Source organism: Cuculus canorus, chromosome 3 (assembly GCF_017976375.1).
Source record: "Cuculus canorus isolate bCucCan1 chromosome 3, bCucCan1.pri, whole genome shotgun sequence".
NCBI lineage: Eukaryota > Metazoa > Chordata > Aves > Cuculiformes > Cuculidae > Cuculus > Cuculus canorus.
The window spans coordinates 70,593,397-70,616,099 of NC_071403.1; the positions used below are offsets into that span (position 1 = coordinate 70,593,397).

The 22,703-nt window shown below is 48.6% G+C and overlaps 1 protein-coding gene across 2 annotated transcripts; it reads left to right on the plus strand.

Annotated features, from left to right (window-relative positions):
• The first annotated feature begins 2,531 nt into the window (after window positions 1-2,531).
• On the plus strand, window positions 2,532-11,467 carry LOC104060725 (ankyrin repeat domain-containing protein 9). Of its 2 annotated transcripts, XR_008449412.1 has the most exons (3): window positions 2,532-3,664; window positions 8,705-9,289; window positions 9,373-11,467. XR_008449412.1 is itself a non-coding variant. In XM_054064012.1 (2 exons), exons 1-2 carry the CDS (start codon window positions 2,792-2,794, stop codon window positions 8,735-8,737), a joined length of 906 nt encoding a protein of 301 aa, XP_053919987.1. In that variant the 5' UTR covers window positions 2,532-2,791; the 3' UTR covers window positions 8,738-11,467. The 2 variants fall into 2 exon arrangements, 1 of the variants encoding a protein (XP_053919987.1); XM_054064012.1 differs by having other exon boundaries at window positions 8,705-11,467.
• The last annotated feature ends 11,236 nt before the right edge of the window (window positions 11,468-22,703 follow it).

Consider the following 22,703-nt stretch of genomic DNA (forward strand, 5'->3'; position numbering starts at 1 on the left):
ACACGAGGTGTCCAACATTGCTGATGTTGGAAGCTCTTTTCCCTGGCCTCCATCTACTATTGTGGGAAGGTGAGGAGCTTCAATAGGCTCTCGTGGCTCTGTGTAGGTATCTCAGATCTTTAGCCCAGGCTGCACTAGATGTTACAATTAGGGATGGCAGCCCCTGCAGATAGTCTGTCACTGGCAACATCACAGCCAGTCAGAGCAAAGGGAGGGCAACCTCAGCTACTTGCTGAGCTTTCCCACTCTCCATGAATTCGACAGAGAGAGCTGTAGAATTCCTGTCACTGTCGAGCCTGGATTTCGGATTTCCTAACCTCAACTTGGTGCAGAAATGCCAAGCCAGAGGCAAGGAGGGAGAGTGGAGAAACCATGTTCAGTGTGCAAGGCAAACGTCCACTGCAGCGAGTGTTGCTGAGCAGAGGGGAGCCTGCGGTCCCAGAGCAGGAATGTAGGGCATGGCCCTTCATCAGCCCATGCTGTTACTAGGGTGGGGCCCAGAGGAATTTTGCTGTCAGTGGCGTATCTCTCCTCTGCAAATTATCTCATTTTCCAATAAGAAAGGGAGCCACACTGATAATCCATAACAATAATTCCTGGTAATCCATCCACTGTGCAGCAAATCCTCACTGGCCAGCTTCATATGGTCATTAAACCATCCAGAAGAAGGAAACAGATGACCAGCAGGCTCTGGATTCATTATATGTGGTAGTAGAAGCAATTTGTCACTGGCTGAGTCATCTCAAACTCTCCGCTCAGGAAATCCACTGTTCCAATAAAATTCTTTGAAGAAAGCATTAGAGATAATAAAGTCCAGAAGAATCTTACTCACACAAATACAGTTCTCAGGTATTTCTTCTATGATGGCAAGGTACACTGGGTTACGTACTGCACAGAGAATGGGGTCAGGCAATGTGTCAGGGACACCCTCGTGTTGAATCACAAGGACCAGAGAGGAGCCCCCTGCATTCAGACTCCCTCTCAGAGAGGAGTCTGCATGCCGCTGGATCCGGTCTGAGTCCCATTCTTGGTCATGGTTTATGTCTGAAGGATTACATATGCGCTATCAGTCCTTCACATCACTTAGCTCAGATACTTGAATACCCTCTAGTTTGAATACACTGAATAGATACTTGTCTCCTTGCTATATGAAGAAAGAATCCTTGATTTGCTGTATTTTCCCTGTTTTCCTGTCAAGATGGTGAGATGCCATCTTACTGCAATGTGCTGATTTATAAGGCGTATGGAAATCCCTCTTCCTCAAACGTAAGTTGCCATAAAGGATGCTTGATTCTTTTCTCTTCTGTGAATTTAATTTTCATCAAATCATGGAATTGTTTGGGTTAGACCTCAAAGTTCATTCAGTTCCAAGTCCCTGCCATGGGCAGGGACACCTCCCACTGGATCAGGTTGCTTAAAGCCTCATCCAACTTGGCCTTGAACACTTCCAGGGTGGGGCAGCCATGACTTCTCTGGGCAGCCTGTGTCTCATAGTGTAGAATTTCTGCCTTATATTTAATCAAAACCTCCCCTCTTTCAGTTTAAAGCTGCTACCCCTCATCGTGACACTGCACATCCCTGTAAAAAAGCGCCTCAGACTGTTAGGACTCCAGAGCTGGATGCAGGACTCCCGGTAGGCTCTCACCAGAGCAGAGCAGAGGGGCAGAATCCCCTCACTTTGGGGAGTCCTGGGGGATCCCCACTGCTTTGGATGCAGTCCAGGATATAGTTGGCTTTTTGGGCTGTGAGCACACATTGCCAGGTCAGGTCCTTCTGCCTCCTCCAACAGGCACTGCCCCCTTCAGCCTGCAGATCTTGGTCCTATGTGTCCTGCCAGGGTGTTGCACAAGTCCGGTTGCCTAATCCCACTTCCCCCACTGCAGCTAGCTCTGACCCCCGTCCTGGAGCCACACCTGAGCTTAGATCAAACCCCTCCCATCTACCGGTGGGGTCCGGCTACTAACCTCGTATTTGTGTACCTGCTGTGCAACAGAGAGGTGCTTCAGGTCTCTCCTTACCAAAGGCAGGTGTTTAAATCAAGTAGTAAGCTTTATGGCTCTGGGCACAGTTACCCCACATCCCAGCTGACGCTTCTCTCTGCAGAGATTAATGCTGGAACCTTAATCATCGCTAATGCCTTACAGACAATCCATTAACTTCAGTGTCTTCTACGTGGCCAGCCATACCATTATTTATAAAATAGGGATCCCTTCCTAGTGCTAAGATTGCCAACCCCTTGATTTCCCAAGCATGTCATTGTGTGTGTTATCAGCTGTGGAGCATTTTACACTGCTACCCATTTTTCACTGTATAATGTGCTGCGCGTGTGTGCATGACACACAGAACCCAGACAAATATTGCTGCTGTACTTGCTGCAGTGTCTGGGCTGATCTGGTTAGACACGAAATGCAGACAGAAATTCGCCTCACCTCTCAAGCTAATTTTAGTCTCTCCCTGCCTTCTCTCTCGCTGCGTGTGTATAAAATCACTGGCAGACTGACAGCATCCCAGTAACCTGTGCCACACGCGGAGCGGGATGTGCTCACTAACCATCTGCCTGCATGGCATGGGTTAACGGAGCCTGTGGGATTGTGCTTACCTAAACAAAACCACTGCAGTGAGGGGAAAAACAATGGATGGGTGGAGATGATCAGCCTGTGCATTACAGCCAGTGCAGTCCGGCAGCAATGACAGCCTGAAGGTTGCAGCAGCATCGGGATCTGCATTCCAAGTGCACAGATCTTACAGTCTGGAGCGATTTTCTGGGGAGCTGCTCTTTATTTGCTGAGCTATGGCTGGTAACCAGGCCAGCCTGCAGGATGATCAGAGCAGGCACTGCAAGTTCTTATCCTACATGTTCTACCAGGCTGTGCGAGATCACAAGCCTGTGTGGATGCTGGAAGACATGAGAACTATGGAGTATTTTTACTGGGAGGAAAATGCCAGCTTAAGGACCTACTCACCTTCAGAAGCCCTTCTTTATGCAGTGGTGCATAACCACCTGCCTTATGCTCAGTATTTGCTGTCTCATTTTCCAGAGGAGGCTCTCAAGGTGCCTGGGGAGCACTTCTGCTACTGCCCATCCTCTGCTCCTCACCTGGCCATGGCGGTCACATACGACAGGAGAGATATCTTAGGGCTGATCATCAAAATTGCACACAAGCTTCCCAGCTTGAACTCCTACATCAACAGGACTGGCTGCTTTCATCTGGAAGATGGGAAAACCCCCCTGCACCTTGCCTGTGAGCTGCTGAGGTCAGAGACTGTCCTCATCCTCCTCGGGAATGGAGCTTCTCCCAGGATAGAGGACAGTAAAGGGCTTACCCCACTGGATGTCATCCTGGAGCAGATGTGGGACTCCAAAGTCAACGTGGCATCAAAGAAGCTCTGCCTCGACTACCTCTTGCTCTTCATGCCCAACCCACAGTTTAAGATGCGGAAAGTTCTGCAGGAGCACCCAGACCACTGGACAGCTTTGCTGGGGGAAGACAAGTTCAACAGCCTCGTGGGGAACACGCCTGCTTCTTTATACCTGCAAGCTATGCAAACTATTCTCCAGACTCTCCCCCCATCCCACTTCCCTAGGAGCATCCAGGAACTCCCCATACCTCAGGCACTAAAGCCCTTGCCATCGTATGGCAAAAAGCTACCGACAAAAAACGTGGTAAATGTTTTTCCTTGACTTTATTTGCTGGGTCTTGGATTTTCAAAGTCAATGTAGGGGAGCCAGTCACCCACCACCCTCTGCATTTCAGTGTGATCTCAGTACTTGACCTGTCAGGCTGTGCTGGAAAATCCAGTGTTTTATGACAAGATTTTAAATGTATTTTGTAAATGATTGCAGGCACTTTTACAGGCAAAAGCCTCCTTGTTTTCTGTGTTGTTGTGCATGTGAAGGGTTAACCATAGTTGAGATGTTTTATATTTGGTTTCTTAGCTGTTGCTGGGGTCCATGTATCTGAATTCTCAATGTTATAACCCTGTCCTGTGTAAGGCACCGGGTTGAAAAGGAAAGATGTGCCTGGTGCGATTTGCAAACAGTGTCACTGTAAGACTGTGTTCTGCCGGAGCTGGGAGGAACACCATCCCATTCCAACAGGGTTCTGATACCAGATTTCCTTTCTCACAATGCAGCAGCATCCTGTAACACCCAAAACACCCCTGGCTGATGCTGTGGGGATGCAAAGCAGCCCCGCAGGGCACCTGATTTTACTAAGCAGGTCAGAGCATGAGGGCAAGAGTTCAGAGAGTGACCATGAGTGTAAATTACTGGGGGAACTGGGATAGAGATGGGCAGGACAGCTCTCAGGAAGCATCCCTCCTCACCCGGGAAGGAGTGGGTTAAAGGTAATCCCAGCCCTGATGCCTCTATGGACCTGTGCAATGAGGAAGGAACCATTGTCCCTGCTGTTCAGGAAAAAAAGGGAAATCAGAGCAGGGCAGGTGGAAGCCCTGTTCTCCATAAGTGGCATTACTTCCCCTTGATCGGTGTTTTAGGGCTGAACATTTCCCCACAGGAGACATAGCTCACTAACTTGGTTTCCCCATGTCTCTCAGAGCCACCTGCGTTTGCTGATTGTCCTCTGCTAGGGCTTGATGTGCTACTGTGAAAAGCTGTCAATCCTTGTCTGTTATAGTATTTCTGCACCCAGGTTAAGACAGAGGGCCCAGTCCTGGGAAACACAAACAGCTCCCACTGAGCGCCCTGGACAAAGCAGGCAGGGAGTGTTTGAAGAATGTGGGGCTGGGGCAGTCCTGCTTCCTGGGAACTCTGTGCCCCACTGCCCAGGCAGAGCTCTGGCTGTTCAAGGCACTGATCCTGCTCTCCTGGCCATGCTCAGCACCACTGGCAAGATCCCACCCCTCGTTGGGGGTCATCCCTTATCTTGGACCCAAGTGATTTCCTCCCTTTCTAACCACGCTCCTCTGCCCTGCTGGAGCAGTGTAGCCCATTTCCCAGATGCATACCGAACAGGAGGGAAGAAATCATAGAATCATAGAATCATAGAATAGTTTGGGTCAGAAGGGAACTTAAAGGTTATCCAGTTCCAGTCCCCCTGCCATGGGCAGGGACATCCCACTGAATCAGGCTGCCCAAGGCCTCATCCAACCTGGCCTTGAACACCTCCAGGGATGGGGCAGCCACAACTTCCCTGGGCAACCAGTTCAGAGCTGCCTCACCACTCTCATGATGAAGAAATTCCTCCTTATGTCTAGTCTAAATCTGTTCCTCTCCAGTTTATACCCATTGCCTCTAGTCCTATCACTACAAGCCTTTGCAAAAAGTCCCTCTCCAGCTTTCTTGTAGTCCCCTTCAGGTACTGAAAGGTCACTATAAGGTCTCCTCAAAGCCTTCTCTTCTTCGCTCATCTCCTTAAATAAATGTGAGGACAAACCATGTGGGGCACAAGCCTCTGGTTAAAAAATGATGTGCATTCCCAGCTCAGTTGCTCCATGCAAAAATGGCTTGTGTCTCATCTGGCTAATTCCCTGCCTGTGCCAAGGCGGCCGTGATGGAGCTGTGCCCTTTTCCCACCAGTGAAGGGAGCACTTCTGCTTGGATTCCCTGTGCACAGGGCATCTCCCATGTGCCAGGTAGGGGATTCCTGCAGGGCTGCACATTGTGCCAGGCATAGTCAGCTGAACATCTCTTTGGAGACAGAAGGATGCTCCTAAACAGCCCTCTCCACATGCCATGGAAGAACCTGGGTGCTGGTGCTACCCGCACTGTAATAGGTGAAGATGCAGAATTGCTTGTGAGATGGAAAAAATGTTGGTGGGAAGCAGGCCACAAAGGGGTTAACCCTTCTCCTGGAATCTCACATCCCTGCTGCTTCAGTGTCCTTCCACTCAGGTGCCTGAGAACTTGCATGTCTTTCCCCTGTCTTGTGTGTTCCTTCTTGTGGGATGCGGGAGTGTGTGAATGGCAGCAGAGAATTTCAGGGTCAGTGTAGGATGAGGGTTTTGCGGAGAGGCTGCAGCTCAGCAGGCTCTGGCATGGCTTGGGAAGCAGAGTGGTACCCACAGCAGATTTGCTTTGTAAGCAGTATCTGAGCTGCTTCTGCCAAGCCTTGCAGGCTTCCCAGCCCTGCAGCCCCCAGAAACCCAGAGGCAGGGAACAAAGCATGCACACGCTGCTCAGGGCTGATGAAAGCAACTTCACCAAGCATGGCCCCTGAGGTACTTCTGGAATCTGGAAGAGCAGGATTGGGCTGGTCTCCAGCAGCAATGCAGTATCTCATCCGGAGGTCAGTGGGCGAGAGAGGCGGAAGATGCTGGTGATGGATATTATTAGAATAGTAATTAGGTCCTGGGAGCAGGGATCATAGAGAAGGAGGGAAGGGAAATCATCAATTGTTACTCCACTGGCTCAAACCCAGGAGAGTTTTGGTGCTATAAGGAGTTTCAGAAAGGAAAGAAGGGAAGGGAGGACTGTTCTCACAGATCAAAGGAGGCAGCACTTTTTAATGAGGTAGGGGCAGTACCCAGGGATCCAGAGCAACCCACAGGGTTGCTTAAAACTATGCAGGGGTCTCTGATTTACTCCTAACAGAGTTGTGGATGATGGCCAAGGCCAGGACTCAAGCACTTCAGGCTTGGTGAGTGGCTTTGTGGCAGGCAGCAATGCTTGTGTGCATGCACTTGTCGGTGTGGGAGGCTGCCCTCTATCCACCAGCCCAAACAGAGGCAGATTCCTGGCAACTGCTTAAGAAACTCAAACTCTGGGGCAGGTTTGTTACCACAGCCTGGATGAAAACCACTGCCCACCACTGGCCAACAAGCAAAAGCTCTGCTGCGCTTGGCCCAGAGTGCAACAGGCAATTGCCCACACTGGAAAGATCACCCCATAGCCTGCTCATTCCTCCTTTCCCTGGTTTTAATAGGAGATCAAGGACCAGCTGGCTGGCCCTCCGCTGCTGAGCTGCGATCTGACCTCCAAATTCTGGTCCTGCTGGGACAGAGTTTAGGGCCATCAACATTGCGGTGACGACTCTTTCCATCACCTTCAGTGACAGGAGTACAGGATGAGGCATCCTTCTGCTGGAGCGCAGGAAACTTCTCCCTAAACCTGGTTAGCTTATCCTGGGGTGACTTGCCTGTTAGTTTGAGATCCCCTTTGCCTTCCCGGTCTGTACAGTGATGTGGCATCAGACGCAGCCAAATCTACCTCATCCCCATTTGTGTTGGTTTTTTGTCTCTATTCGCTTCCAAGCCACGTTGTCAGCAAAAGTAAACTCAAAATATTGTCCATACCTCCTGACTGCCTGTAGTCTTGAAACATCCCCATGCTTGCACAACAAATGTATGGTGACTTTGTTAATCGAACAGTGTAATGGGTGTTGTGTAGTGGTGTTTACACTTCGCATATGTACAGACCAGGTAAGTGCAGCCAAGGTCTTTATTGCTGAACCCGGGAAAAGAATAAAAGCAAGAGAGAAAGGGGAGAGGAAAGAGTTGTTGCTGATGTTGGGATTACAGGAAGGTTCTGCGAGTTACATTTTTTTAGTTTTGAGAAGCAGCACCGTAAGGACCTCAGTTGGGAACAGGGGGGTGACCCTAGTTTGGATGAATATCATGTCAGTGAGGCGACCAACTCAGCATGCACACGTGCGTGTGTGCAGACGCGTGGGCCCAGGCGCGCATGTGTCTGTCTATCTGCATCTCTGCCTGCCCTCTCGTGGTTAGGCCCATCACAGTCTTGCAGTCTCGCAGTCCTCATACACATCATCAATCCATGCCTTAAGACAGCAGCCTTTTCCTGACATCAGCATGTGTCCTGAGCTCTGTGCTTCTGACAGGGAAGGACATCCCTGCTCTGCTCTTGGAAGGAATGTTTTACCCCTGAACGCCTACCACAAGGCTTCTGCTCACCAGCAAACATAACTACTGCCACCAAAATTCAGCCACCCATGACCTCCAAACGCTACACTTCTGTCTGTCTCTGCAGCACCATTATCGGGAGGACAGGCCAGATTCTGACCTCATTACCACTCCTTACACCTGATGTAATGCTTCCTAAGTCAATCACATCACTCCCCATGTTTGTGGGTCTGAAGGAAAACAGAAACTGTTTGTGCACCTGCGTTCTCCAAGGCTCTGTAACTCTGACTTCAGCACATAAATAAATGTGGCACTTAATCTCCAACGTTTTTTACATTTTTGTACTTTGAGTGTATATAGGTACCCATTTCCATCTAATGCAGATGGGCGTTCCCCTGTTCCCATGGCTTTTTGGGGATCAGCATGGTAGTGACAACTGCTGGTCACTAAAACTGAATGTTGCCCTGCCCAAGGCCAAATGAATGTTCGTTGTATGATATGACTTTCTTACAAAGCCATACTTTTGTAACTATGTTTTCTCTTTTTTTAGGGAGAAAAAGAAATCTTCCATAGAATTGTGTTTGTACATTACTCGCTGCATGATTAAAGATACAAAGATTGTAATGTACTGGTAATAAAATGTATATACATACCCTGATATAATTAGGTTTATTAGCTGTGAAAATAATTTAATCTGGTTGTATTACAGTAATAAACTTGAAGTATAAACTTGATGTGTCTTTTATTAGCCTGTTGGTCAAAACCACCCACCAGCACCTACTGCATATGCTTTGGCTCATAATGGTGTTTGGTGATTTCATTCTGACTCTGAGCCATTGCCTCCCAAAATGTGGTCTGAGGAATACCCTGTTTTCCTTCACAGACTCACAGTCGCTGGATGTGCTGCCAGGGGTGACTGCAAGGGAAGAAGTAAACCACATTTCACAGCTCTGCTGCAAGGCGGTGATGAATCAGAGGAGGAGGCTTGGCAGGGGTGAGCGGTAATTTGGCTTGGACATGTTCATCTTTTCGGGTTGAAGTCCAGCTCGCAGCAGCTGATGACAAAGCTGTTTACAGGGAATGCAGCAGTGCCAGCAACGTGCTTTCCCTGTCTAGTTTGCATGCAGCCAGCAAGCTCCTCTCTGTCCTAAGATTTTCCTCTGTAAGGAGGATTCCCTGTAAGGCTCCCAACACCAACTCCGACTGTTCCCATCCGCCCAGCTGCTGCTGACCATCCTTTACACCCGCTATGCTTCCTCCCTTGGGGTAACAACCCGTCGACTCGCACAAACACAGACCTCCTGGCTCCTCTGCTGCCCTGCTTGAACACACCTCCACAAAGCCTGGCAGGTGACGGCCTCACAGGACTTGGACTCTGCCACCAACTGCACCCACTGATCTCCTCAGCATGGGCAAGCACACAGCAGCAATAACCCCTGGAGTTTGTCCTTCAGCCTGTGCTTGCATAGTAAGTGTTTGGTTTCATGGAGGAATGAGGAGAGGGGAATTCTTTTTGCTGCTCTCACTCAGATTACCTCCTTGCCTTCACAGTGGGAGATTTACCTCTGAACTACATCACCCCAAGAACGTGTTTCCCAGAGATGTAAATTGTCTGGCTTATTTGCTTCAACTTTTCTTGCGTTTGAGAATGAGAAGCTGTTAATGATTTAGCTGGCAGCTCTGCTGAGGCTGACAGTCAGGGCACAGGCGAGCAGCTATGGCCACTGAGGGAGCCCTGGGCTGACGCACCCCTCCAAGCCGGTCTCATCTAGGTACCACATTTCTACCACTGTAGGTAGTTGTAGCCCACGCAGCAGCAGGCAGCAAGAGAGGAATTTAAATAGAAATTTAAAGGGTCTATTCCCTTCTGTGCGGGAAACATTGTCAGAAGCAGATGATGCAACGACTGAAATCCTGCCCACCCCTCAGATGGTGAGTGCATATCCCTGAGTGAGTCACCCACACACAGCTGACAGGTTTAGCGCTTCCCATGCAACCCCATGTCTGCCTGGCCAGAACAGCAGCAATGCCTTCGGAGAGGTCACATTTGCCTGGCCAGAACAGCAGTAATGCCTTCGGAGAGGTCACATTTGCCTGGCCAGAACAGCAGCAATGCCTTCGGAGAGGTCACATTTGCCTGGCCAGAACAGCAGTAATGCCTTCGGGGAGCTCATATTTGCCTGGCCAGAACAGCAGCAATGCCTTTGGGGGTCTGGTATCTGCCTGGCCAGAACAGCAGCAATGTCTTCAGGGAGCTCACACCATGTTTTGATGCACCACTGCGCACAGCTTGCAATGCAGATGACAACACGAGGCTGTCGGAATCCAGCTCCCAAGATGCCCACAGTTATCCCTAGCATTTGGGAAGCTGCGCTGAAGCCAAGCAGCCAGGTTTCTCTGGGGGCAACTCCTAAAGGCCACCTGAGTTGGAAAATCAAAGTCGTTTTTTCCAGACTGGGTCCCAGTTCAGCCCTAGTAAAGCATCTTCGCATGTTGCTGTGGGTCTCCTGTGAAGCAGCGGTTCATTGCTAGTGGGAAGGGGTTTGATGAATCTGATGAACACACAAAGCAAGCGAGTTGTGTTCTAAACGCCAGCTATGCCACCCACGCCATCAGATGGGCAGATTCCCCTGCAGAGCTGTGAGGAGGAGGAATGATTAACACAGAGTTGCCAGACTCACAAAAGAAAAGGATTGGGGGGGCAGTATGGCAAGATCCCTCTGGGAAGAAGCTCCTACAGTTAAACAGAAATAAGGAAAATAGTGTGGAGAATCCCCAATCGCAGTACAATCTACGAGATGCATAGAAGCCACCTCCTACTACCTTCTCCTGGAGCTCAGCTTATGGATCACAGCGGACATCAGGTTCTGGTCTCAAACCGAGCCAGTATAATGCCCACACCATCCCCTTTCCAGCTGATGTCCAGCTCTAAAGGTTTCTTGTCTCACATGGAAAGGGATTGTCATAAAGTCTCCAAACTGGTGTAAGCAGGCACTGGCATAACTGGTTTGGCAACATGGGTCCACCTCGCCGCTGCCTGCCCGCTTCCCAGCACTCCACCGAGTGAGCCCCAGCAAAGCGGGGTGATGGTGCTGCCACACCCGTGCTGGTGCCAGCCAAGGGGACAGGACCTCTGGGAATGGGAATGAGTGAGCGACCAGACAGCAAACGTTGCTCCTTTCCAAAGGTGCTTTTAACTTCAACAGCAGGAGATCTGTGATGCAAACTGAACAGGGGAGATCTCTACTAACGCTGAACCAACCGCTTCCCTCCCAGGCACCTAAGAAATAGCCGCCTCCTCAGGCAAGGCTAGTAAGCTTTTGCCAGAGGAGGCTTCTGGAACAGGAGAGGAAGTTGACAAACATTAGGGAAGGAAATAATCACTAGAGCTCACTGAAAATTCATGTTTCTGTTCCACCAAAGATGGCAATATTGCAAAACATGCTTTGATTCTGATTCAGAATGAACACTCAAAATATCAAAACTGGCATGAACTCAGTTTTCAAAAGAAAACTGACCCAGATCTATCAAAATGTTTCTTAAAGAACAGCAAAATTACGATCATGTTGTAATATTTTGCTTTTTCTTTTTAATATTTTATCTTATATGTAGTGCTACTAAAAATAATGAAAATAAGACTCATTTAAATTTGTCAATAATACCACATTTTCTAAAAAAAAAAAACAAAAAACAAAACACAACGTCAAAATTTTTCTTTATCAAAGCAGATTGTTCTGATAGCTGGAACTCTGTGTTCAGGTTTTGTTCTACTAGAAATTTTGTCAGAACAGGAACAGAAACCCAAACTACCAGGAACCCTGAGCACCACACCAGGTCACAGTGCTGCAGGAGGAGCGGCCAAGTAAGGAGAGTTCCTTTGCTGTGATACAGGGCACTCCCAGCTTCCCGCCTCAGCACCCATGGCTGTGCATCGGGATGTTGAAGGGCAAACCCTCAGCAACTCTCTTAGCATTCAGGTTTTGTCCTGGTGTCTCAGATTTGTCCAATTTTGTGGTGAGCCCATCTGACGGAGACCAGCTCACAGGGACGCCTAAATCGACAGACGGACTACCGCTCTGGTGGCAAGTAGCAACATTTTATTCTCCAAACGGAGTTTTTATACTCTTCTGGTTGAGATAACATCGTACTTGTATGCACTGTTTACATACTTTATTATTATTCTTGTCGTGAGAAAGCAGGCTCTACAAGTTCTACAAAACAAGGGTTTACGTGTCTGTCCAGAGTTCACATAACATCCTTAACTAAATCTGCAGGTGTTCCTATACATATAATGTGTATACATTTAGCTTGGGCCCTGGAATGGGGAGAAACCCATTATATTGCCAGGAACCTCTGTGTCCGCATCCTCCCTTCCAGGAGGAGCGGCTTTTAATATCAGCACAGTTTTCTGTTATCGACCCTTTCAGGCCCCACAGAACACTGCTCTCAAGGCCTCTGGCTTCATCATTCTGCTTTTGACCCTTTCAGGCCCTCAGAATGTATAATGGTTCTCCTCACCCATCGATAGCCCATCTTTAAACTGAAAGAGGGGAGATTTAGATGAGAGATTAGGAAGAAATATTTTCCTGTGAGGGTGGTGAGGCACTGGCCCAGATTGCCTGGAGAAGTCATAGATCCCCATCCCTGGAGGTGTTGAAGGCCAGGATGGATGAGGCTTTGAGCAACCTGATGCAGTGGGAGGTGTCCCTGCCCATGGTGGGGTGTTGGAACTGGATGGGCTTTGAGGTCCCTTGCAACAGAAACCATTTGATGGTTCTATGACAGACACACCCGCGGCGTCCAAGGACAGCCAGGCTCACTTAGCTACTCCAAAGTACATCTGCCGCTTCTTACCCACTTGGTTCAGTGTAGTCCTCCAGATGTCTCTTGCTGTCTGTGTGGTGTTTGTGTGCTTGGAAAAGCCCAGTACCCTGCAGTCACAGAGATCTTGCTGTTCGCTCCTTTCTCCACTCAGTGGTTATACACTAAACAACATTAGTCCAGAGTCCAACTCTTTTCCATGCCAACCACTAAATCACACCCTTTGGCATGCTGTAACCAGCTCTCACTCCATGAAATAATTCCTCTGATCCCATAACAGCTTTGTTTCTTTAATAATCCTTGGTGTAGAATGTGGCCAACAGCATTTTGAGAATCTAAATATATTATATTCACTGGATCTCTGCTTTATCTGCCCTTTTAAGTTAGAGAAGTCATTTATAAACAATTCAATTTTTATGAAAGTGCATAGTAAAACCTGTTCTGATGGGAGATGCCTGAATTAAAAAGCACTGTCCCTCAGAAGGACCTATGGATTAATTGTGCACAGTCTGCTTACAGAGATATTTCCAGAGTGTGGAGGTGATGTCCCTTGTGGGATGAACGTCAGCAGAGCACCTCAGTACCTCACCATGGCACTTCCCCATTCAGCTGTCCTTTCCACTGAGACTTTAAAGCTGGCGTTTAGGTTTGTAAAATACAGTACTGCACGAACAGGCCCAAAATCCTTATTTGTATGCATCTGTCTGGTGCTGGGACACACACAGGTCAGACTGTCCTTTCTACTTCTATCTCTCTTTACTGAGTTGGCTCAAAACTTTCTGAGAATAGTTTTACTACATGTACCTGAAAAACATTAGTCTCAATTCATGAAAGAAGTGCTTACACGGTCTCTGTCACTGAGGCAATGCCTGTCCCTTAGAGCAGCTCCCCTTGGAGGCTTTGAATGAAGCAGAAAATGAGCAATGATAGGACAAAATTCTCTGTCTTCTGCCTGGGAAGTATAAGGCAGTGATGTGGTAAGCAATCTCTGAGTTTACAGATCATAGAGAGATGTGAATTTCATCTGTGATGCAGGCCTTTTCAGACACTTAATTTCCACCAAACAGCCAATTGCTTGATGAAATATTTTTTATTGGACTCCTTCTGTGGGCAGAACTAAGCTTCAGTGACAGCTACGGGCTGTGGCTTCTGTACCAGCCAGCAGAGCGCAGCATGGTGGGAGACTGAGAAAAAATTACGTCCCATGCATAACATGGTGTTTAATGAAAGGAAAGCAGAAATTGTAGGAAGAAAAAGCTCTACCTAAATTAAGTTTCTGCTTTAAGGTGTGTTCCCAGAACACTCAGAAATCCACATGCTTACTTGGAGCACCTCACTTGAACCTTGTGAGATTCAGGAGGTATAGGCCATGGTAAGTAACCAAATTTGGGACAAGGGAGGCTGAGGGTGCTTTCCCACAAAATCATTCAGCTCTCTTTTTGCAGAACTAACAGATTGTAGAAGACGATTTGTGCCTTGTGTTGTCTGGAAAACATGAACCAGGTTTCTAAAGCTCCCAACACAGTTCATCATCCCTTCAAATATGAAAAATCAATAGAAGGCACAAATCTAGAGCTGTGTGTGCCCCCTCTTATCCCTCTTTTGCAGATGTTTAGACCTGGGAGCCCCTTCCATCATGGCTGAGCCTTTGCCCCCACTGCCCAGGACTGATGAACATGCAAATTTAAAGCTCTGATAACTGCATGTGATGTGCACCGCACAATATCAAAGCACAGGCAAGTGTCAAGGCTGATGTGAAAGAGGGGCCTACCTGAGTCTTTCTTCTTCTCACTCTCTCTTTTGCTTTCTGGGTAAAAAGACTCCACAAGTAACCCCAAAGATTCCCAACATCCCAGCCTGGTGCCTGTGCCAGCTTGCGAGGTTTCAGGATGGCTGCCAAGTCTCCACGCTGGGCCTTTCAGTGCAGATGGTCTAACAGTCAGGAAGGCAATTCCTCGCATTAAGGAAGACCAGGTCAGGCTTTAAATTGGCAACTGCAGCTTTAGTTTGTAGCAGCCTCTGCTTTTATTCTCCATGTGGAACTTTAAACCATCCTCAATAGAATTCAAAGACTGGAACCTGCGGGAGCTGCTAATGAATATGTTCTCACCAGCTAAAAGAAAGAAAAAAAAAAGAGAGCATTTAAAATGAAAAGCTCACATTTGAGTTTCATATTTCAAACACTTTCAGTGTTTTTTCTTCTTTCACTCCCGCAGTGCTGCCTGAATGGCCACTTTGCCTGGCTCCTGTCCAATTCCCTACATGGCTCCCTGCATGTCCATCCATCCTCATCTCACCGTGGCTTTGTATGGATCCATCCAGACCTTTACTTCTGCAGCAGCACCACAACAGCCCTGTGAATCTTTTGAATAAAAATGCCAGCTTTATTAGAATCATAAAACCATATGATGGAAGGGACCTCAAAACCCATCCAGTTCCTACACCCTGCCATGGGCAGCACACCTCCCACTGGATCAGGCTGCTCAAAGCCCCATCCAACCTGTCCTTGAACACCTCCAGGGATGGGGCAGCCACGACTGCTCTGGACAACCTGTGCCAGTGCCTCACAATGTAGAATTTCTGCCTTATATCTAATCTAAACCTCTCCTCTTTCATTTCAAAGCCACCCCCTTCATTCTGTCACTCCATGCGCCTGTAAAAACTCCTCCCCAGCTTCCCCGAAGCCCCTTTCGGTACTGGAAGGCCGCTGTGAGGTCTCCCCAGAGCCTTCTCTTCTCCAGGCTGAAGAACTCCCAACTCACCACCCTCACAGCTAAACCTTTCTTCCTAAGTTCTCACCTCAGTCTCCACTCTTTCAGCTGAAAAACGTTCCCCCTCATTCCACCCTTGCACTCTTTTGATAAAAACTCCCTTCCCAACTTCCCTGGAGCCCCTTTCAGTACTGGAAGAAAAAAGAACCAAGAAGAGAAAACCCAGTTTGTAACCCATAACTGAGGGGAGCTGGGATGGGGATGCAGGGGTTGAATATCCATCTCTGCCCCAGACTCTGCCTCAGAGCCGGCACAGAGGGAGAGCAGCGGGCACGGATGATCATTTCCACACCGCCGCGGGGTGTTTTTGGGGGGGAGAGTTGACTCCTTCAGTCTTTTCTAAAGCGGAACGGAGCCCCCCTGTGTCCGGGCGGAGTGAGCCCCGCTCAGCCGCCAGGGGGCGCGGCGGGGAGTGTGTGTGGGGGGGAACGCTTGTGGGGGGACCCTGCCCATGAAGGGACCCAGCTATGAGGGGACCTTGGGCATGAGGGGACCCTACCTGTGAGGGTACCCCATTTGTGAGGGGACCCCATTTGTGAGGGGACCCTGCCCGTAAGGGGACTCTGACAGTGAGGGGACCCCACTCATGAGGAGACCCCATCTATCTGGGGTGCAGGACCGTGCGGGGTCCCCACTCATGAGGGGACCCCATCTGTGAGGAGTGTGGGACCACAAGGGGACCCCACTCATGAGGGGTGCAGGACCATGAGGGGACCCTGCCCTCAAGGGGCACAGGGCTGTAAAGGGAACCAGCTCACAAGGAGTGCAAGACCATGAGGGGTCCCCACCTGTGAGGGGACCCTGCCCATGAGGGGACCCTATCTGTAAGGGGACCCTGCCTTTGAGGGGATCCAGCCCATGAGAGGACCCCATCTGTGAGGTGTGGGGGACCATGAGGGGACCCTGCCCATAAGGGGACCCTATCTGTAAGGGGACCTTGCTTTTGAGGGGACTCTGCCCATAAATGAACCCTATCTGTGAGGAGCACAGGACCATGAGGAGACCCCTCGCATGTGGGATGAAGGACCATGAGGGGATCCCGTTTGTGTGGAGGCACCACTGCAAGGGGACCTTTTCCATGAGGGGACCCCATTCATGAGAAGTATGGGACCATTTGGGGACCTTACCTGTGAGGAGTGCAGGACCATGAGGGGATCCTACCTCTGAGGAGACCCTGCCTGAGAAGAGCCTGGGATCATGAGGGGGCCCATCTTTTGAGGCAGCCCCACCACCACCATCTGCATTGTGCTATGCCCAGGGGATGATGGTGCCACAAATTTTGGCTGCAGCGTCCAAACCCGATACAAATAAGCAAATCCTGCTGCGAGAAGGTGGTACAGGTGCCTGTGCTGTCAGCCACCACAGACTGGGGATTATTTCGGCAGCAGAAGGGCCTCGGACACCCCAGGAGATGACACTAGAGCTGGGCTCTAAACCAAGATCTGTAAGGAGAAGGAAACTGTTTGTGGGAGTTGCCAGGCAATGAGGAGTTTCAGCCCTGAGGCGCAGCCGGCCGTGTCCCATGCTCTCATCCCTGCAGTCTCGTGGGACAGCAGGAGCTGTGGTGACCAAAGCTCCTGTGGAGGCTGAGAGGCTCCATGTTTGTATTTAGCAAAGTATGTAAAATCCAGGCCCCTGAGGCAGCCCCAGTGTGCTGCTCCTGCAGGCAGAGGACCATGGTGGCAGGGCTATGAGAGCCACCATTTGCCCTTTTGGAAGAGGAGGCTGGTGGGACTGTGACGGGACCTAAAGGAAGGCATTCCCACACAGAGTCTGCCTGTGAGCATGGTCATCTCCTGCACAATGCAAAGGATTGCTAAGAGCAGTGACACCATCAAGAGCAAGGAAAGGTACTGCCAACATGTCTCTAGCTGTGTTTCTGGCACATTTGGTCACATCTCAAATAGCTCCTTAGACACTGGGGGCAGGCCTGGTAGTCTGAAGTCTCAGCTAACAAAAATCAGGATAGCTTTCTGGAGCTGTCGTCCTCTGATCTGGGACTCTGTCCCTTTATTTTCAGCTCCTCTCTGCCTCAAGGCTAATCACCAGCGCCTGCAAACCAATAACAAATCGGTTAAAAATCAGCTTTATATGCAAAGCTTAAAATAAAGCATCTGTATATATCCCAGAAGCCTTCACAACCTCCTGTTTTATTAGCATCTCTAAAATAACTTTTCTTTCCTGACTCTAATTCCAGCCAGAAGCACTCAGATAATCCTCCTAGGACTGTTATGTGTATTTCCAATTAAGCAATTTATAAGCACTGGCTGTGAGGTGCTTTTTGTTCTTAAGGAAATTATTTCTTCATTAAGCATAAAACAAGTCTCTTTTTATCCCTGCTTTATCTGAAAGCCCTTGTGCCCCCTTCACATATGGTTTAAGTACTGAACTATGTAGAAGGCGATTAATCATCTTGTATCCCAACAAGCAGGCAAGAGGCAGCAGCTGGGTCAGCCACGGGGGGAACTGGCTTTCCAGTGTTTGTTTTCAGGGAGAAGTAGAAGTCAGACAGACAGACACTCACTTTCAAGCTACTTGCCTTTGCCAGAGGCAACCCACTCAGTCACGAGCCCCCCTTCTGGAGTCTGAGTCATGAAGAACTGCCGTAGATAAAATGAAAACAGTCGAGAGGAAAGGAAAAAAATCCCATTCATGCCCAGATAATGAGCAGAAGGTCCAAATTGCCTCTTGTTTTCCGGGCTGTGTACCTCAATTAGATGAATCACAGCACACTGAGGGTGGAACACGCAGGCCAGAGAGCTCATAAGAGTCCACTTCATTCTTTTACACTGGCAGCATTATCTGCCTCCCCGACAGGGAGTAATGTCCCTCCATGTTCTCTGAGACAGCAAGGTCTCTGGCATGAGGATGGACAAGTAAGAAAAATGAAAAACTGAGATGATGTGCGATTGACTTGAGCTTGTAGCACAAGCACTGTGTTCCTATTCTTCTCCCCGAATTCAACCATTTACCCTTTCTGTAAAAGCACTAACCCACCTGCATCCTGGTCAAGGTCAGCCCCGTGACAAAACAGCATGAGTGGCACTGAGCAGCAGTGAGAGGGACCAGCTTCATAGAGACAACCCACTTGCTAGTGTTAAGAGCTGACTCACCAGAAAGCCTTCTGATGTGGTACGGACGGACATTGTGAGCCTTGGACATGCCTGGAACTCTGGAAGGAAACCTTACATCAGTGTGATAAGCCAACTGCATTCCCTTCATCCTCCTCTAAGCCAAGTTAGAAGGAGACAGCCTGACAGTGGGACAGTTTCTGAGAGTGAGATCCGGTAGTGGTTCACGTGTAGAGATGTGGCAGAACAGATAACAGACTATGTAATTAGTACAGTTAGTGAACAGCTAACCTCTAGTAATGGGTGAGAGACCAGTGTTGTGTCATGTAAGCCTATGGCAATGCTTACCTTGCACAGGGTCAGTAGAAAACGCATCATGTGTTCCCGCATGTTTCTCCTAGAAATAAGTGTGTGAAATGGCTGGTGGTAATGGAGCTGGCGATGGTGTGTTCAACTGTGTAGTTCAATGCAGACATCGTATAGTTCAGCGAAGAGACAGTGGGTGCAGCATGAACACAAAGCCCTGAGGTTTCATTCTCTGTGTATCACACCATGCTCAGTAAGATGATTTATCTTCTCCCTTTCTGTTACGGAGTGGGGTTTTTTTGTAGCAGCACAAGGAAGAAATGCATGGCTGTAGTTCCCTAAACAAGCCCACTGGCAGTGTACATTGGCTATTCTGTTTTTATGATGTCTGTCTCAAAAGGAAATAGATTTTGGAGAGGTATTTGAAGGAAAATAGGGTAATATGTGTCATTGTGCATGGCTCCTGGGACAGAGACAGCTCTGCTGGCAAAGGCAGATTCACTGATCTGCCAGGTCAGAAATGAATGTCATCTATGTCATGGCATTATATGAAACAGGAAGAAGGCAGAGTGACAAACAAGTCTTACTTGTGCTCAGAGTCAGCGCTACTGTTGAAACAGAGGGGAAAACAGCAAAGCCGGTGTCAGAAACAGATAAGCAGGCTCTGTGGGAAGCAAAAAATAATCCCTCAGTGGGAAATCAAGGGTGAGGAGGAAAAAGTAGGTGTAAATGATACTGTCACTGTGCAGGGCATGAGGCTGAGCGGGAAGCTGTGCTTTGGGTTGGCTGAGGTGTCAGAGAAGCCAGAAAGGAGGAGAGAACGTCAGGCGAAAAGTGGGCAAAGGTGTGATCTGTCTTAGAAATGTTGCAGCAGAATCACCATTGACATTTTATTTACTGGTATTGTGCAACCTAAACTAGTCTGTGATGCTGTGATGCTATGCTTTAGACATAGCCTAATGTGCAGAAGAGCACAGAGGGCAACTGGAGCTGCCTGGCTACTTACCTGAAGGACAAGGGACATGGCAGCACCTCAGTTATAAAAACAGGGAGAATAACAAGAGGCAGCCAAATAGAAAGATCAGGACTGAATTTGTGTGATGCTCTGTTAGCAAGGGATGTGGGGGTGGTAATATTGCCAAAGCAGAGATGAACTGAGAGAAATGGATGAGGGGTGGTGAGTCAGATGTGTGAGCTCGTGGCTGCACAGCTGGCATTGGAAGCTGCAGGCAGGATGAGGATGATGTGAAGCTCCAAGGGGCATTGCTTCCGGGGTTTCACAGCTCAGATGCCATCAGAAAACACAGTTCAACAGCCCTGAGTCATCACAAACCTGCAGGAGCATGTCAGAGGCAGAGAAGAGAGAGGGAGAGCAGTGGCCAGATATGGAGCTGCAGAGATACTCCTTCGATAGAGGTAGGAATTTGAGAGACGAACCCTCTCAAATGTAGATCCTTGCTGAAGGCCCTGCCTCTTGGGGGAATCTTCTGTAAGTAAAGGTTTAGGCCATGTGTGTCAGCTTCTGTGAAGTCTCTTTCGTAGCCAATCCAGGCTGTACCCAACCGGGTGATGCACAACAGCACACGGAGCATAGAGGCACCACTCAGATTTCTGGCTATTACAACACTCGTTAAAATGATTTTATTTAAACAGCTTATATTTGTTTGCTTTCCAGCAATACTGCTGAAATCTCTTGGGGTATCCAAATGCATTTTTCTCCTTTACTCAAGCTTTTGTAAAAAGGGAACCGCTTCGTGACATCTTGATTTGTATGCACCTGCCACCTTGGTGACCATGATAGCAACATGCTCCTCTATTGCTCTGGAAACTGGCTTTACATACCCGGCTTCATCTCCTTCTTAATTCTTCCACTGGGGCACTAAATCTGGACTAAGCTGAAATGCTAGGACAATAATTCTTAATCCACTGAGGAACATTAACTGTGTGTTAAGGCAGCGATTTGCTGTATATTATGAATGTGGTTCTATTTCCTTTCCTCTCTGGAGATGCTGATTCACTGATGGAGTGATGTTCTTCCAGGCAGGAAAAGATTAAATAGAGACAACAGACTCAGAAGTAATAAATAAGGCTGTAGAACAAAGCTCCCTGATATTATATTATTTTAGAGGCCATATGTAATCATGTCATCAGAGATGTGTTGTGATGCAAACACGCAAAGAAGCAGAGCTAAAGTGCTGCCTCTAACCTCACACTGTGCAAGCTGGTGAGGTTACAGAGTTCACAGCTATGTATTTTCCATCACATTGTCCAGCACTGGGAAGGATGTTTGCATGTATTTAGCTACCAGCATGGTCTCCTTTTGCTTCTCTCTCGGCCCCACCACAGTCTTTTGAAGTGTTCTTCAAAAGAATGGGAGTGCTACTTCCCCTGCTGCCCAAATGCAAACCTGAGGTGCTGGGAAGAGGCAAGGCATTTACTCCCCAAGATCAACAGAACATGTGGTAGAAAGCCACCATGTTTCCTGTGTCCTGCTCCTGAATTCAGTGTGTGGGTGCACTCTCTGCTTCCTAGCACACTTCTTTGGAGAGGCTGCGTGGCTGGAATTCCAGACACGTTTGGAGAACACACACAGAGCACAGCTGAAGTCATATCTAGCCTGTTGGAGAATTGTCACATTACTCTGTTAGAAGGGACAGTCTTCAAAACCAGGCAGCAGCACCTGATCAAAGGCAAGGCTGTTGCTCTTCTTGCTTGGTTTTGTGACTTTCTGATCCAGAAAGCAGCTGGGCCAATACTGTCCTTCTGGCTGTCACTCATACTGGTGGTAGGAGCTTATCAGACCACACTTCCAGAGGCTGGAACACGCAGCACATTTGCAATAATGAGCATAGGCAAAGGGAAGAGGCTAACTGGTCTCTGTTTCTTTCTTTCCAGCAATATTGGCCAAATGGTTCACCTTCCAGCAGTCCTTCGAGTGCACCGATCTACTCAAGGGCCAAAAACTGTCTGGTTTAGTGCTCAAGGCCAGGTCCACAGCCAAACCAGGCAGCAGTTCCCTGCCACAGGGAAAAGGGAAAGGGAAATGAGAGAGAGACCTGTGAACTGGAAACCAATGCTTTAATGAAACAATAATAACATAAAAAGAAAATAGTAGTAAGAGAATAATAAAACATACACAAGTACATAAAAAGCCAAATCAAACTTCCCCAATGACTTCACCAATGCTGACACTGCTGGGCAGGAACAGGGAAAGGCCTGGGGTGGACTCAGTAGCAGATGGAAACTGAATTCAGGAAGACGTGGATCAGGATCAGAGGCAAACAAACAAATGAGGTCTTCACTGGATGTTGTCCATCGAAGAAGAGGGCTTGACCCTTGTTATCCCTCAGCCTTATCCCGAGTATGTCATGTATGGCATGGGATACTCTGTTGGTCACGTTTGGGTTGCCTGCCCTGCCCACTCCTCCCTGCAGGGATGACTCCCTTTTTACACCCTTTGATTTATGGCATTTCACCAGCTTGAGGGTCACCTTCGATTACACGGGAATGAGTATGAGCAGTGGCCTCTCTACACGCCACTGCCCTCTTCCCTTGGTGATGAATATCAGGCATATCCCTTGTAGAGGCAGCCTCTGTCTGAAAGAAACCAAAGTCACCTGGCAGAGGCTTAGCTGTGAAGTCAGGATTGGTTCTGCTTTTTCTCAGACCAGAACAGTTGTGTAGCTGTAAGTGATTAAACCTCCAAGATATGTGTTGGAGGTGCCTTTGCTCACTCCTGCAGATGAGGGTGCTCTCCCTGGCCTGGGGCATGCATCTCTAGTGCCCACCTCTCCCTGTCAGCTGTAGGAAGGGCTGGATGCCTGTCCCGGTGGCTAACAGTGCCAGCCACCCTCCCTTCACGTGTTAGGGAACTTCAGGGTTTCACAACAGGATCATAGCTGACATTCTTAGC

What these genes read in the sequence shown, in the direction of transcription:
- LOC104060725 (XM_054064012.1), top strand. Translation starts at nt 2,792, where the DNA reads ATGGCTGGTAACCAGGCCAGCCTGCAGGATGATCAGAGCAGGCACTGC. An exon ending in AGCTACCGACAAAAAACGTG is followed by an intron (nt 3,665 to 8,704) that starts GTAAATGTTTTT and finishes TTTCCTTCACAG; the next exon opens with ACTCACAGTCGCTGGATGTG.